The sequence below is a fragment of the Natrix helvetica genome (assembly GCF_964273705.1).
Source record: "Natrix helvetica genome assembly, chromosome: 2".
NCBI classification, from domain to species: Eukaryota; Metazoa; Chordata; class Lepidosauria; order Squamata; family Natricidae; genus Natrix; species Natrix helvetica.
Window position 1 is genome coordinate 268292431 of NC_138552.1, and position 17407 is coordinate 268309837.

Here is a 17407-nt window from a genome sequence, read left to right on the forward strand (position 1 = left end):
AAACCAGCCCTACGGGCAAACCGGAAGTTCGAGAACGGACTTCCGGTTTGCTCAGAGGTTACTTTTGACTGCTCCGGAGGCTTCAGGGAAGCGTCCTGAAGGTCCCTGAAGCCTTCGGAGCGCTCAAAACGACCTTCCGAGCAAACCGGAAGTCACTTCCGGTTTGCTCGAAGGGTCGTTTTGACTACTCCGGAGGCTTCAGGGAAGCCGCCTGAAGGTCCCTGAAGCCTCCGGAGGGCTTCCGAGGGGGCAGGGGAGGCTGTTTTCGCCATCCCCAGGCTCCTATAAAGCCTTTGGAGCCTGGGGAGGGCGAAAAATGGCTTTTAAAAAGGGTGAACTCAACTGGCCAGCGCACAAGTTTTCCTATAAAGCCTCTGGAGCCTGGGGTGGGCGAAAAAAGCATGCAAAAAATGGAAGGTCGCACCGGTAGTGTGCGCATGGGCACTGGGGGGGTTGCGCATTGCATTATGGGTGCGACATGCCCGCACACGACCCCCCCTGCACTCCCCCCACTTATGGCACGCGAGCCAAAAAAGGTTTGCCATCGCTGACCTGTTCAATAACCAAGCTGTAGAAACATGATTTGATTTTTAAAAAAAACTGCAATATGGAATGGGAAAAAGGCATTAGCTTGTCACGTTTTTTTTTTTTTTTAAACTATAACCAAATAGACTGACCCAGACTCAAAAGAGCCACACAAGCCCTGGATGAGTAATTTTTTTATAGTTCCCTAAAAGGGTTGGGAGATTTGTCAAAATAAAACAAGATATAAAAGTGCAATGTGAAATTTACACATCTATATGTGAGTGTCGGATCTGCCATCACACCACCTCAGCCCTGCTTTGCTTTGATGGCGGCCTGCACATGTCAGGAACCAGAAGTGCCAACCAGAAACAGCGGTTGAATGATCCAAGGACACTAGCATGGTAACGGAAAGCAAACGCCTACCAAAGAGGCGCCAAACGTAGACCTGTTACCAGAACAACTGATTTGAACGTCATTGGACGATAGCAAGATGACCAAGGGGGAAGGGAAAAATAGCGGCTTTGCTTGGGAATTTTCAGATTTGGCTTTTTCTATACCGTAACCACTTGGCTTTAGTAGAAGTACATCTTTCGCAACAAATGGAAGCAAGGTTCTGTCTTTCATAAATGTCCAAACTGAGGCAGGCCTGACAAGAAGTGCTTGTTTTTTGACTCCATCCTATATTATATTACAGTTTATTCCTATTATTATATTACTATGTTAAATACTACTATTATAACCACCACTATATTCTATTATATTCAATAATACTATTATATTACTCTTTTATAGTACTACTAGCAATACTTTTTTCTTATGTTACTTTCTGTCTTAATTCCTCTCTGGGATTTCTTCTGCTTTTTCTTTCTCTTTTAATGGCTAACATTTTTCCACACTGTGCTTTGTTGTGCCTCTACACTTCTTTTTCCTTTGGACCATCCACTCTTTTTGAAAGAAAAACACCTCCTTTTATTTGGCACTGTTCTCTGTTTTCTTTGGTTGCGGAACCTCCAAGACACATGTACCTCCTCCATTTTCTTCCCCCATCTGTTTCAAAGTTGTAGCTTTATTGGCAACTCTTGTATTCTGATGCTGGGCGGGAAAACTCCTATGGGAGGGAGGCCAGCTGGGGGCCTGCAATTTTTATAAGCAGCCTGCTCTTCCACAGAAGAGGAAGAGGGATCATGGAAAAGGGAAGTAATGTAGTCATCAGAACAACACCAAGAGAGCCAGCTTGGTCTGGTGGTTAAGGCACCAGGCTAGAAAACGAGAGACCATGAGTTCAAGTCTTGCCTTAGCCATGAAAGCTGGTTGGGAAACTTTGGGCCAGTCACACACTCTCAGCCCAACCCACCTCACAGGGTTGTTGTGAGGAAAATAGGAAGAGGCAGGTGTGTATAGGTATAGGTATAGGGTTTCCTGCCTAGGCAGGGGGTTGGACTAGAAGACCTTCAAGGTCCCTTCCAACTCTACTATGGTATAGTATGGTATGGTATGGTATGGTATGTAAAGACGAGATATCTGTAAACAAATATCCCTATTGTCCCTATTGTCAAGGTTCCAAATAGCATCCAAAAGTAAATCAGAGTCGAAGCCAAAGTATTGCTCAAAGCTCCAATTTATTAAGAGAGCCATGTTGGCACATCTGGGAAAAAACGAATCTGAAAGCTTCCCGGTTTTCCCCATCTAGTGGAAAGTTCAAGACCATGCCCCCATACCCACAAGTCCATCCCATCATCCAATCTTCCACTGCCATGCTGGCAGTTCTACCCATCCAGTTCCGGTCATGCGCAGAGGTGCAAAGACAAAGGATGACCTTGGCTTTCTAGAAAGGCCTTTACTATTACATATAGGTTTTGTTGGGGAAATGCTGTTTATATTTAGTTTGGAAAATGTTTGTCCCCATGTAACTAAACACCTTCAAAAAATGATCTGTGAGAGTCCAGTTTACATTCTTTGGGGTAGAGTAAATAAAGTCGTGCACATTTTGAGGATTAAGAAGTTTGTTCATTCAAATGAATCAAATGTTGACAAAGTGATAACATAATAGAAAGCAAATATTGATAAAACGTTTCTTATGAACTTAATCTTTACTAGATTAAAGGCAGTCCAAGAAAAGTTTTCAGGCATCTGAGTTGACTCAAAAGAAATCCAAAAATGATAATTTAGTTTAGTGCAAGACAGAATCAAACATTGCATTTTGCATTATATTGACCTTTTTTATTTTGGAAAGATGATATGGTCTTACTATGTTTCTGTAGCTGCTGATTGAACTTTGAGAAACTTAGATTAAAAAAAAAGATTTCCCTTATTAAACAGTATGGAAACTTTGCAGGCAAGGTGCATAATGTGGATCTTCGATGGGGCCAATGTAGATGTCAATGAATGAACCTCCTTCCAATTCTTCTGCAAATTCCATTATTACACACTTGCCTCAGAAATTCCCTTATTAAGGATTGTAAAAATGAATTTTTCACCTGTTTATGTTGCCTTGTTGAGACCTGCTGATCTGTCAGGCATTAAGTAGAGCTAGTTCCTCTATTGGAATTCCTTATGGCAAGAAAGGAAGGTGCCAGAATCTTCACAAGTAGGGAATAGCCTGCTGGTGTGAAGGAGGATATCAAGCCTCTAACTACTGCTGCCTATCCCATTTCTCTCTCTTAATTTGACTATTTTATGTTTGAGGAGTTTTCTCTTACATGCTTTGTTTGGACTGCTAAAAGAGGCCTTTTTGTTTTCAGCCCTTGACCCTGAATGCTTAAGAGTCTGCAGCAGACTATCTCCTTGGGAGTCCAGCATTTGTTTGCTGTTACTCATGAGTCAGCTCCCCACCTCTTTCTGCAGGGGAGTTTGCCACATGGATTAACTCTCTTCTTTTCATGGTGTAGGTGCTGAGGGCTAAGGTATCCCTGGATAGAAATGCTGATTATGCCAATAGGCAATGATGAGAACAATCAAACAATGGAACAGAAGTTGCCTTTGGAAGTTGTGTGAGCTTCATCACTGGAGGCTTTCAGGAAAAGATTGGACTGCCATTTACAATACAATACAATACAATACAATACAATACAATACAATACAATACAATAGTAGAGTTGGAAGGGACCTTGGAGGTCTTCTAGTCCAACCCCCTGCCTAGGCAGGAAACCCTATACCGTTTCAGACAAATAGCTATCCAACATCTTCTTAAAGACTTCCAGTGTTGGGGCATTCACAACTTCTGGAGGCAAGCTGTTCCACTGATTAATTGTTCTCACTGTCAGGAAATTTCTCCTCAGTTCTAAGTTGCTTCTCTCCTTGATTAGTTTCCACCCATTGCTTCTTGTTGTACCCTCAGGTGCTTTGGAGAATAGTTTGATTCCCTCTTCTTTGTGGCAACCTCTGAGATATTGGAACAATGCTATCATGTCTCCCCTAGTCCTTCTTTCTCTTAAGCTAAACATACCCAGTTCCTGCAACCATTCTTCATATGTTTTAGTCTCCAGTCCCCTAATCATCTTTGTTGCTCTTCTCTGCACTCTTTCTAGAGTCTCCACATCTTTTTTACATTGTGGCGATCAGAACTGAATGCAGTATTCCAAGTGTGGCCTTACCAAGGCATTATAAAATGGTATTAACACTTCACGTGATCTTGATTCTATCCCTCTGTTGATGCAGCCAAGACTGTGTTGGCTTTTTTGGCAGCTGCTGCATACTGCTGGCTCATATTTAAATGGTTGTCCACTAGAACTCCAAGATCCCTCTCACAGTTACTACTACTGAGCAAGGTATCACCTATACTGTACCTGTGCATTCCATTTTTGTTGCCTAAATGTAGAACCTTACTCTTTTGTCAGAAATGGTGTAGGGTCTCCTACTTGGGCGGGGGTTGGTTGGGCTTAATGACCTACAAGGTCCCTTCCAACTCTGTTAATGTGTAATCTGCCAGCCATCTGCTACCTAGAGCCCAGCTGGAGAAAAGCAAAGCGAAGTGTTCTTTAAACCATGAAAAAGACAGTAAAAACATGCTGGATTTAAATCAGGGTGTGTATAAAAAGGGATTGCACTTTTGTGTTGAAAGTGCAATCAACTTTCTGAAGTGACCTCCAGGTTCACACTGGGGAGACTAACTGTAGGTGAAGGTTTGTGCGTGGCATTAAGGCCTGGAACATCTTTCTCATAAGGCCTTGAGAAAAAAGCAGCAGCAGAAAGTGAAAACAAGGATTAAAGAGATTCTCCCTTATGTAGTGGTGATAATGGATATATGGTTAGTGGTTGATTGGAAGAAGAGCGTGTACAAATGTTGAGCTGCTCTACCAATGCTAGTCATATTCACTGGGATACATTTCTCAGTCTTCTCCACCATCATTTTACTTTCAAAAATTGTCCATCCTTTATCTAGCAGTCCGCCACCAACCTTATTCCATTTACAGTGCACATTTAAAGAAGCATTAAGGAAATGTACATTGCTCCTGAGAATCCTTTCCCGCATTTTTATCAAAATGCTTGAATTAGGGAGAGACTGGAGAGGAGGAGTCAGAACTCCAAAACTGACAAATGTAAGAACAAAGAAGAAAAGAGGTAATCTTGAGGAGTAGCCTTAGAAAGACAGAAAGGGGAGTAATTAAAAAAAAATCTAATGCCATCTAAGAAACAGGTGGATCACCTTTGATTTTGATTGTGGACCTATCTGGATTTTATTTTAGAATAGAAATCTAATATATACATACAGACAGAAGATCCATGTTCTAATAAATCATGCATGTGCATAAAGTGGGATATTTCCTTCGCCTATGAAATAATAGCAACAATCCTTAATAAGATCAAAGATCAGCTAAACCCAAAATACTAATATGGAATATCTTCTAAACCCAAAATAATTGGTTTTTGTCTCAGTTGTTACCTCATTTTCATTGCAGCCGTACAAAAGGCTAACATGGTTGGCATCTGAAAAAAGAAGGTTGATGATACGAAAATTGGCACGTTTGAAGACCACTGCAAATCATGTAATTCTTCCTTTCTAAGAATTGGGGAATAGAATAGAAGCAGCAGCAGTATGGAATTGTCCAGAGGGTCACAACATAATTTTGAATAAAGAATTGGGAAAAGGCAATCATTGTCCAACTATTTATTGTATCTCTCTTAAGAAAATGAGGAATAGTGGACTGTATTTTAATTGCTCCAAAAATGTTCTCCCTTCTGTTACTTTTTTTTCTATTTACCCAACACATTTAAATGGACTTATGGGCAGGATTACCGCAGATGGGGAGTGCAGCCAAGAAATTAAAAGACGCTTCCTCCTGGGGAGGAAAGCTATGGCAAATCTAGACAGCATAATAAAAAGCAGAAATATCACCCTGCCAACAAAAGTAGGTATAGTCAAGGCTATGGTTTTCCCAGTTGCAATGTATGGCTGTGAACGTTAGACCATAAAAAAGGCTGAGCGCCAAAGAATTGGGACCTTTAAACTATGGTACTAGAGAAGACTCCTGCGAGTCCCTTGGACTGCAAGATGATCAAACCGGTCAGTCCTAGAGGGGATCAACCCTGACTGCTCTGTAGAAGGCCAGATCCTGAAGATGAAATTCAAGTACTTTGGCCACCTAATGAGAAAGAAGGACTCATTGGAGAAGAGCCTAATGCTGGGAAAGATTGAGGGCTCATTGGAGAAGAGCCTAATGCTGGGAAAGATTGAGGGCAAAAGAAGAATGTGACGACAGAGGATGAGGTGGCTGGATGGAGTCACTGAAGCAGTAGGCATGAGATTAAGTGGACTCCAAAGGATGGCAGAGGACAGGAAGGCCTGGAGGAAAGTTGTCCATGGGGTTGCGATGGGTCGGACATGATCTCACAACTAATAACAACAAATGGGCAATATAAAAGCTGCTCTTAGCAGCTCAGTTTGGCATCAGATCCCAGCAAATAAGTGTTTATCCATCCAACAAGAATAACCAATGGAGAAGTCCTTAATAAGGGGCTTGTCCATGTCACGACCACTTCCTCTACTTTATCCTTCAATAGAAGACTCTCTCCAGGTAAGTATTGAGAAACATTCCTCTGGGGTCTAGTTTCTCCCGAATGCAACAGAACTTCTGAAAACCTGGATACATCTTCTCAAAATCCTTCCGGGTGCATGTATGGGCCTGGTGACAGAAAATATGTTTTATCATACTGGTCTTGAAAATGGGTGTCAACAAGCATAGGATCACAACATCTGCACAGAAATAATTCACCTGTTACTCTCTCATGTGATTATATTTGCTATGGGCGCTGCAAGTTGTAACCCAAAACTTTTGGTAAGCATCCTTCAAAAATTCCTGGTAGTAATTGCAGATGGATGATACTGTAAAATATATCACTCTGTGTATACATCTATAAATCAGTCTGTCTTCCTACAGTCTGCTTAAAGCACTTAGCCTGAATGGGTTGTAATCTCCCAGTTTCTAAATTAGCTCCTAGGGACACTTAGAAGATCTACCAGTACCCCACTGACATCTGCCATACTTCTTCTGCCCCACCTGATTTTGTTTTGTAAAATCTTTTTAAGCATAAGAAGCTCTCATGATCTGAACCATAATTTATATTTCCAACATACTGTTGGAAATAAATCCCAGAGGCATTTTAGGAAATAAAGATTGGCATCTGCAGCTCAGTGCTTGCTTTCAAAGTTTATATCTTTGAGTATTTTAAAGCAAGATACTAGATAACAATTGTGAGCTTGTATAGTTTTCAGTTGGACACACTGAAAACATGCATATGAGAAATATAATTTAAGAAATAGAAAATAATCTATTCTACAGTGCAGGTTCCTTCAAACAGGTGGGAGAATCCACCACCTCCCTGGCAGTCTGTTCTATTGCTGAAGAGCTGTTATCAGCTGTTCTTTTCTTGATGTAAAGCCTAAAACTATATCCTAAGATAAGCCAAGAGGCAGAAGTTACCAGAGACATCAGATATATGAGAGATATTGAACAAGTCAAGATGGTAGCATGCTACACAACATGGAAATTAATGGGTGGGACTTTGGTCTTATGATGCCAGACAGCATTTTTACTTATTTCAAGTCTCACTTTAGACTGTCTGTGTCACTTACAGCATTAGTGCATGCGATGCAAGGGCTGGAAAGGGCGTAGAGATATTGTAGTCTTCCTGTGCACATTTTTATTTAAAGACCAATTGCATTGCAGCCTAGTTTGGGCAAGAGAATAAGTCTCTTGAAATTGTATGGCCTTGAAATTTTAAAGCAGTTTTTTAGATCAACTAATTTACATACTCATTTTATTTTTAATTATAGTCAAAAATCTTCAACTCTATAAGAACGGAAGCAATTGTGGTAGGAACTAGAATGCTATAGACAGGCAAAATTGTTATATAGTCCTGAACAGGTATCTTAGCTTTGCTATTTCAAGGCTGAGAAAAAAATGTCAGAACTCTATTGACTTAAAAAGGTAGAAGAAAATGTTTGGGATTCAAGCCCTGGAGTTGCTGAATTCCGTGTCTTCTTTGTATATATGACTTCTTCAGCAATAAAGCAATTATTCTAAGTTGGGTCCTGTTTTAAAATCTGTAGGATGGTGAGTATGATGCTATTATTATGATCAAAGCCCCACTTGTTTTTTATGTATATACAAAAGAGATGGGACTTCAATCGCAACACACCTGCCATTTTGCAAATCTCCATCCATGGAGACCCTTAGAGTCGAGCATATGAAACTTCTGTTGTGAAATCACTACTGAATGTATGGACGAATTCCTGCAGAGATTTATTGCTGTATCTGGTGGGAAGTCTGACAAAGCCCTGTGATACTGTTGGGTTCAAGGCCAATTCTTATGATGAACAATGATAGAGCAAGGAGTCAACCTTAGTATGGTAGCCAACTATGGGACAGCACATAGGAAATAATTGTATCAGGTCATGTTGTCTTCCTAATTGATAAAAGACTGCAATGGGCCTCGGTGGCATAGTGATTAAAATTTGCACTGCAGGCTACTGCTGTGGATCACCAGCTGCTAGCAGTTTGGCAGTTCAAATCTGACCAGGCTCAAGATTGACTCAGTCTTCCATCCTTCCTAGGTGGGTAAAATGAGGACCCAGATTGCTGGGGGCAATAGGCTGATTCTGTAAAACCGCTTAGAGAGGGCTGGAAAGCACTGTGAAGCGGTATATAAGTCTAAGTGCTATTGCTAAGTGCTCTTATTTTCATTTTGTGTTTTTTTTTTATGTGCAAAAATGATCTGACTCTGCAAAGGGGAAAGTGTCAGTGTTTACTAGAAGACCTACTACCTTTGCCCAGTGTGGTCTCCCTCCAAACTTCTTCATGACTCCTTCATAGGCAAGCCAGTAGTTAAGGCGTGGGACATCTTTCCCGTAGGGCCTTGAGAAAAAAGCAGCAGCAGAAAGTGAGAACAAGGATTAAAGAGATTCTCCCTTAAATAATATATCTGTGACATCATTACATCATTACAGAGGGAATCTTCTGCTTTGCCACATCCTGACTATCTCCATCACCCCCATTTGAACGGCATCCTGAAGGCATCTTAAGTGTGGATTCTTCATACTGCCCTCATCATGGGGATTTCAGATACATTCAGCTCACAAGGAGCAACTTCAGCTCATTTATTTGATTTACAGTACCCAGTAGCTTAATGCCATTTCAGCACTAAGGGAGAGAACGGCTTTTGTTTTAACCTGGCTCCTTTCCAACAAGTCAAGATTCTGCAAGCCCGCATGGTTAAACAATCTTTCTTTCTTTTTTTTTTCTTTTAACACACAAAGCCGAGCAGAAGTGGGAGGGTTGTTAGCTCAGGCAAGTAGGCAGTAAGTCACAGCATGTGCACATGCCACAAACGCTGGGTTACTTTGCTCTCTGTGGAATAGGGAAGGGGGAAATACTGGTTCAAAAGTAGTGATGAGGAGAGAGGTTGTGCACCTTTTGTAACCTGGTCATCCTGCTGGATGGCTGTCAGCAGGATTGCAAATGCAGAAGATATCTTCAATACTACTAGAGGCATGATAAGATCATTGTGGGGGTAGGACTTCTTGAAGCGCTTCCAATCTTCACAGTCACAAAATGTTTCTGGTTATTCAGTCTAACTTTCTGAATTGACATATGTGCAGTCAGCTGGTAGAATGATCTTCAGCCTGGGCCCCTCCAGATACGTTTCAACTTCAGTTCTACAAAATCCCTAGTTGGCTGGAAATTCTTGTTGTTGCATTTTCAGTACATCTGAAGGGCGCCATTAGCTGTTCTAAAATGGTAGGAAGTGGGTTGTTGAGGGATAGAAATCTGTTCCTTTCCCCCTGAGGAACTCTGGGAGTTGAAGTCCATAAGTCTTAAAGTTGCCAAGGTTGGAGACCCCTGACATATCAGTTGTCTGGAACAATTCTTTTCAGATGGCTTTCTGGAGCAGTGGCGTTTGTTGGTGAGATTAATAATTACTGGTCAATTTATGCAGCACTCCTCTAGAAGTGCTGGAATGATCCTGGAGTGCTCCATAAATTGACCAGACATTATTAAAGTCTTAAAGTTGCCAAGGTTGGAGACCCCTGTGATATGTGGTACCGAAAGTGACCGTATTGAATGTCACTCTTCTGATCATAACAGGACACGTGTTGGGTCAAAATGTACCACTACTTCTTTGCAGCTGAGGCTCGGCTTAAAAAAGAAATGGGGAGGATAGCAGAGTTTATATATTTTATTAATTTATTTTGGCGAACAGAAAACTCGCTGCAGGAGTGCTGGTTCTTCAGGGTGCTTTTCCGGTGATTGGCATCCCCCCCCCCAGGACATCCACCCTATGGAGCACCGTGAGGGAGGAATCTTCTGGAAATAAAGCAATGACTATTGGTAGGAAGGGAGCTACCCTTGTTTCCTCAGAAGCTCTCTCTGTGCCAGACTCACAGATGAGAGATTCTGGGAAAGAAAACAGAGGTGTTCTGCTAGAGCCTGCCATTAAAGTTGAATGAAAGGTGTAGACATCATGAGGGTCCAAAAAAGGATTCATTCATCCCTTTTGAACCACAAGTCTTTCATGTTTTAAGCTCTGCTTTTTTGGCCTACAGTTAATTAAGTTTCACTTTAGTTTTCATTGGCACTGAAAGAAACACTTGCTTCCAATTACCCAACTTGGGGTTGCCACAAAGAAGAGGGAGTCAAGCTATTCTCCAAGGCACCTGTGGACAGAACAAGAAGCAATGGGTGGAAACTAATCAAGGAGAGAAGCAACTTAGAACTGAGGAGAAACTTCCTGACAGTTAGAACAATTAATCAGTGGAACAGCTTGCCTCCAGAAGTTGTGAATGCCCCAACACTGCAAGTCTTTGAGAAGATGTTGGATAGCCATTTGTCTGGAACGGTATAGGGTTTCCTGCCTAGGCAGGGGGTTGGACTAGAAGACCTCCAAGGTCCCTTCCAACTCTACTATTGTATTGTATTGTATAACTTGCCTTTTCCAGTTATGCCTCCCCCCTTCTCACCTGTACATGATAATGTTGATGTAACAGCTATTCCTCTGGAAACAGGGGCTCAGGAGGAAGTCATCCCCTTGGGTGAAGCGCACCTCTACTGGGTAGTGGGCTACCATTTTGGGGTTAGTCTCCAATATCCCCTTTAGCTCCAGAAGAGCATCCTTTGTTTTCTCACTAAAAGAAAAAGACCCACTAGTCAAATCAGACAACATTTTATAATGGACAATATTATCTTTCCATCACTATCCATGCCTTCTCATATGGAACCATGGAGGTGACCTTGAAGAAGGAATCCAGAAGTTGTTAAGACAACAAGTACTACTGAAAGATGCATTAAACACAGGAGGGGGAGAGAGAGTATGAGGAAGAGACTCAAACTCCTCACTTGGAATACTGCATTCAGTTTTGGTCGCCACAACATAGAAAAGATGTGGAAACTCTAGAAAGAGTGCAGAGAAGAGCAACAAAGATGATTAGGGGACTGGAGACTAAAACATATGAAGAACGGTTGCAGGAACTGGGTATGTTTAGCTTAAGAGAAAGAAGGACTAGGGGAGACATGATAGCATTGTTCCAATATCTCAGGGGTTGCCACAAAGAAGAGGGAGTCAAACTATTCTCCAAAGCACCTGAGAGTAGAACAAGAAGTAATGGGTGGAAACTAATCAAGAAGAGAAGCAACTTAGAACTGAGGAGAAATTTCCTGACAGTTGGAACAATTAATCAGTGGAACAGCTTGCCTCCAGAAGTTGTGAATGCCCCAACACTGGAAGTCTTTAAGAAGATGTTGGATAGCCATTTGTCTGAAACGGTATAGGGTTTCCTGCCTAGGCAGGGGGTTGGACTAGAAGACCTCCAAGGTCCCTTCCAACTCTGCTATTGTATTGTATTGTATATATAAATAGGAGGGAAAGGAAAACGGAGGCACACTTGCAAAATTCTGTTGCTATATTCAATCTCAATAAAACAGAGTTTGAGTCATCTTGTAGAGTCAGTTACTGGACCTAGTCTACTTCACAATAGACTGATTTAAGTCCATTGGGAGCAACCATTTGCTGTTGTTGTTCAATAAAAGAAGGGAATCCTGTCACCCACAATAGCATCCTGCAAAATTTGTGGCTCTATTATTGTCAGTGAACATGGATAGTTATGATTTCCAGATTGTCCAAAGTGACAGCTACGCCATGGGATTTTAAAAACCACTGTGGACCAACCTCATAGCTGGAAATGTGCATTAAATAAATGAGAGCTAAATAAAGGCATTCTCAAAATCCCTCATTTCGAAACATTTTTTTTAAAAAAGTTAGGAAATTATAAATAGTAGAATTAACTTTAAAAAAAGACAAATGCTATTCTCTTTAGGAAGAAGAAAGAATCAAATACAGATACATGATTACTTAGCTTGCTAGTAACAACTGTGAAAAGAATAGTACTTGAAAGTAGTTGATTGCAGACTGAATAGCTATGGCCCGAAAGAGAAATATAGTTTTAGGTCATTGAAGCATAGGCTATAACACTAAAGTTTTCAGATGAAAGGGGGAAAAAAGAGTTCCATTTTATTCTATCCACATCTTGGGAACTATGTCCCGTTCTGGGAAACAGTGTTTTATGATCAAAGCCAATTAGGTTCAGGGAAGAACAAATGTGATCAAAATCATATGAAGAGAGAGTGAAGGAAATGGAAACTTTTAATTTTCAGAGACTAAAGCCATGGAGGAGATGATAGCACTCTTCAATCATTTTTTCTTCAGACACAAACAATTATTGTTTAATTACATCAAAGGCAAAATAGACCACAGAAGAGCAATAGCTATTCATCTGTAACTCTGTGCAGTGGCGTAGCGTGGGTTGTCAGCACCCGGGGCAAGGCAAGTAATTTGCGCTCCCTAACCTGTGGATTTTAGCACTCGAGTCTCTTCCACTAGATTAGTTAAAGAAACCCTTACCCCCTAAGCACATGTATTGCCCCCCCTGCACCCCCCACGCTACGCCACTGCTGGCACCCCCCCCCCTCCACAGTGGGCGGCGACCCGGCGGCTCGGATCAGATTCGCACAGCCAGCACTGCAGTGAGAGAGAGTGAGTGAGCCAGGCAGGGGCAGAGAGCTGCGAGTGCGAGCGCGCCCCCCCCAGATGTTGCGCCCGGTGCGGCCGGCCCCCCCTGCACCCCCCACGCTATGCCACTGACTCTGTGACCTTAAATTAGTAATTCAGTTTAGCTAAGCTATCAGTGTTAGTAAATGTAAAGGGAGCAAGGAACCACTATGTATTTCTGCCTAAATCCTTGAAGGAAAGACAAAATACCATTATAAAACCTGCCTGGAGATGGCCTTTAAATTCAGTGCCTGCCTTTAAGTGATTTGAAAATGATACCAGAATGGAATCAATTAGCAATTACAAGGCTATACATCCAACGGGCAAAGGTGTAGTAATAAATACACTCTGAATTCAAAGGGAAGCCAGAGAGTGATCATCATGCCAGACAAGCTTCACAGCAAGGTCTTGTTTCAGCAACAAACAGTCTGAATTCTGATGTTACACATGGAACGGATTGAGTGTCTGGGTCGAGATCTGAATGACAAGGGCCAGAAACAGGGGATCCTGATGTCATCTCATCCCAGGTGCTAGGAATGGGTCCTCTAATGGCCTTTTTCTCAGCTGAGGATAAGTCAATGCCTGGAATGCTCTACCTGGATCCATTGTAACATCCTCTAACCCCCACAGCTTTAATTTTAAACTGTCTACCATGGACCTCACCCCATCCTAAGAGGACCATAAAGAGGGCGTGCATAAGCGCACCAGCGTGCCTACCGTCCCTCTCCTAACAACCCCATTTATTTGTATTCATTTCTTTCGTTCATCATGTCCATGTCTATATTTATAACGGCTATCTTGTATATGTTTGACAAACTAATAAATGCAAAATACAAATAAGTCTTCAGACAGCAGCATAACAAATCTTATTTCACTTGTTTTTTTGTTTTGTATTCCTCAAATGCTTCGGGCATCATCTAGTCCAGTGGTGGGCAACCTTTTTTTTCAACTGAGTCAAATCTCACCAAAACCACGATTGAAATTTATTTTGAGAGCCACATTTTAAAAACTGAAAATACATAGGATGGTACACTGTTTTTAGTTTCAATAAACTCTGGCATTTGAAGCACGCAAGTCTTAAAGCTGTCAAGTTACAAGATCCTTGCATCCCTAACCCTTTAGGAAAAAAACCCCAAGGGGTCTTCAAACCTGACAGCTTGAAGACTTGTGGACTTCAACTCCCAGAATTCCTCCTCCAGTCATGTTGGCTCAGAAACTCTGGCATTGAAGCATGCAAGTCTTAAAGCTGTCAAGTTGCAAGACCCTTGCACCCCTAACCCTTTAGAAAAAAAAACCAGGGTCTTCAAACCTGACAGCTTGAAGACTTGTGGACTTCAACTCCCAGAATTCTGAGAATTGAAGTCCACCAAGGGCATCAATCATATTAGCCCAGGGATCTGCAAAATAGGCTCTTAAGACTGGTGGACTTCAACTCCCAGAATTCTGAGAATTGAAGTCCACCAGTCTTAAAACAGCCACCTTTGCAGACCTCTGTGTTAGCCCAAAGCCTGGCGCTGGGCGGGCCTTGCTCCCCCATTGGTGGAGCCCCAAGAAGCGAGGAGGGAGAAAAAGAGACGGAGGCAAGGAGCTTCTCCCCCCCCCGCAAAAATCTTATCAGGGAGCCGGCGGGCAGTAGCAAATTAGCTGATCACGCGGCGTGATCGGCTAATTTGCTACTGCCCGCCTGGCTCCCCGGTTAGATATTTGCTGGGAGGAGGCGGGGGGAAGCTCCTTAGCCTCCGTTTCTTTTTCTGCCTCCTCGCTTCTCGTTCCCGCCCGACTTCAGGATCCTCCCTAATCATTGTGGGTGGAAAAGAAAAAAGGGAAAGGGGCGCTTGTTTTGAACTGCCCGAGAGGAGGGAGGGGAGCGGGCGCCCGGCACACAGAAGAGCCACATTAAAGTGTGTAAAGAGCCGCATGTGGCTCGCGAGCTGCGGCTTGCCGACCACTGATCTAGTCTATTTTACTTTGGTCTGGTTTCAGTTCTTCACCCTGCTGCACTGGAGCTTCATTTATTTTAAGGTAATGATTTATATGGTGACTTTTTCCTTGTATGGAACTATAGGCAATATTTACGATGTGCCTCTCTGATCTCAGAGACCTGTTTCCTTTTCTTCTTCAATCTTTAAGCTCATTGTACAGTGAAGTTCTTTTATTACATATACTATCCTAGATGTGTGTGTGTGTGTGTGTGTGTGTGTGTGGTATTCCTATATGATCCTGTTATCTTATATGTATATTCAACTATATCTATCTATCTATCTATCTATCTATCTATCTATCTATCTATCTATCTATCATCTATCTATCTATCTATCTATCTATCTATCTATCATCTATCTATCTATCTATCTATCTATCTATCTATCTATCATCTATCTATCTATCTATCATCTATCTATCTATCTATCTATCATCTATCTATCATCTATCTATCTATCATCTATCTACCTACCTACCTACCTACCTACCTACCTACCTACCTACCCCCCTCTCTCTGTATGTGTGTGTGTGTGTGTGTAATCCTATATTATCAATTCAAAATGATCTCCCCCCAGACATCCGGACAACAACCGACCTTCGCTCCTTCCGTATGAAGCTGAAGACCTACCTGTTTTGTCAAGCTGGCCTGGCATAACGTTACAATCTTGCCACCCCAGGTCATTTTATAATGGGAAATTTTGTTTTTTAAAGTTTTTAGAGTTTAATATTTTTGGGGTTTTAAATTTTGTAAGTATGCTTATTTATGGACTTATTTTTACCTCCTCTGCACGATATATGGTGCTATCTTGATTATTGCTCTGTACGTCGCCCCGAGTCCCTGTGAGGAGAGGGGGCGACTAATAAGTTCAATAAAATAAATAAATAAATAAATAAATAATAAAACAGTGAATATACTCAATACTCCTATTTTCCCCATAACCACCACTTTGGGTACTGGGTTAGACTGTGAGAGAGACTGACTGGCTCAAAGTCACCCAGCTGGCTTCCCTGCCTAATAAAAACCTAGAACTCACAGTCTCCTTTCTAGGTCAGCATCTTAACCACTACGCCACTCTGACTCGATCTCGAAACAATTCATGAGGATCACCAACACACAGGGAAATAGTTTTAACTTATAACGGTAGAGGTCTGCATGTTATATGTCAAATATCCTCCAGATATTGTGGAATCTATTGGTTTCTATTGGAGCGAGAGGGAGAGGGAGTCCCATTTGACTTACAGGGGAATGGCCCAATCTTGCACGTGCTGCTTGAATCGGCATTCATAGTTGAAGATGTTGTAACTCACGTTCACGTTTTCCACTTTGCCGGTGAAGAGGAGCCAAAAGAAGAAGCGGTTGATCCAAGATACCAAGAAGGGCAGGAATGTGCTGAAGGTGAAGGAGAAACAACAAGCTGAGAAGGACTAAGTCAGTGTTGGAACACCTTGTCTGCATGCCAAAGCCCTCGGAGGGTATAGCTGCAGCAGGAATTCTCAAGCTTGGCAAGATGTGTGGACTTCAATTCCCAGAATTCCCCTCACAGCACGGGGAATTGGGGTTCCTCTCCTTGCAGTCTGAAGGAAAACCTTTCCCAGTTTGGCACCTCCCAAATCTTTTGATTACAACTCTGTGACCATCTTTCCCCAATCTGATATTATCCAGATGTGGTGGGATTGCTTTGCCCATCATTCCACGCTGCCATGGCAAGTTGAGTGCTCCTAGTCAAATATTCCTGGGCTGGACTGAAAAATATCCTGAGCTGCTGAAATTCTGCTTCCCTTGTTTCTACTTCGCAGAAGCAGCCAGGGCGGCGGCGGTGGTGGTGGTGGTGGTGGTGGTGGTGGTGGGGGGACTGGAGAGTCAATGCTGGAGATCATCAAAGAGAGCTTTGTAGTGCAAGACTTTCACTGAATGGGCAATAAAAGCCTTCCCCATTGCTGCCTCTAAGCAAGCTGTTCATGTCACAGAAATTATTCACGAACACAGCACGGAGTCTTTTTGTAGCTTCCAAAAAGGATGAAAAGGAAGCCATGTGGGAGTGGCAACACATGTCTAGAGCTGTTAGCATTTCTTCCATGGCCTCCTTCTTATTTAAGTACAAGGTTAGAAGCACCAGGAGCTAAACAGCATTCTACAAATAAAGTACTGGGCTCACAATCAACTCACAATCATTATTTCCCAGGGCGCATTCTAACAGGCAAAGAAACCTTGCTATCACTCTTCATCGTATATATGGCCACTGATTTCAATAGAATAGCACAATTACTGAGCAATCTGTAGCTAATCTTGGCTGATTTTGAAAACCTATGCAAGGCCAGATTTGGTTTGATTTGATGAGAAACCACCAGGAAATATCTG

General features: G+C 42.2%; 1 protein-coding gene across 1 annotated transcript in view; it reads right to left on the bottom strand.

The window, feature by feature from the left end:
- Nucleotides 1–6518: 6518 nt before the first annotated feature.
- LOC309388375 (L-gulonolactone oxidase-like) overlaps nt 6519–17407 on the bottom strand; it is a gene marked incomplete at its 3' end in the record, with an annotated part of 39672 nt that continues 28783 nt past the window's right edge. Inside the window, exons 9-12 of the mRNA XM_081945617.1 lie at nt 16289–16438; nt 10982–11146; nt 8789–8879; nt 6519–6647 (exon numbers count right to left, since the gene is read on the bottom strand). Of these exons, the coding sequence (XP_081801743.1) occupies nt 6519–6647; nt 8789–8879; nt 10982–11146; nt 16289–16438 (535 nt within the window). The remainder of the gene's footprint in view (nt 6648–8788; nt 8880–10981; nt 11147–16288; nt 16439–17407) is intronic.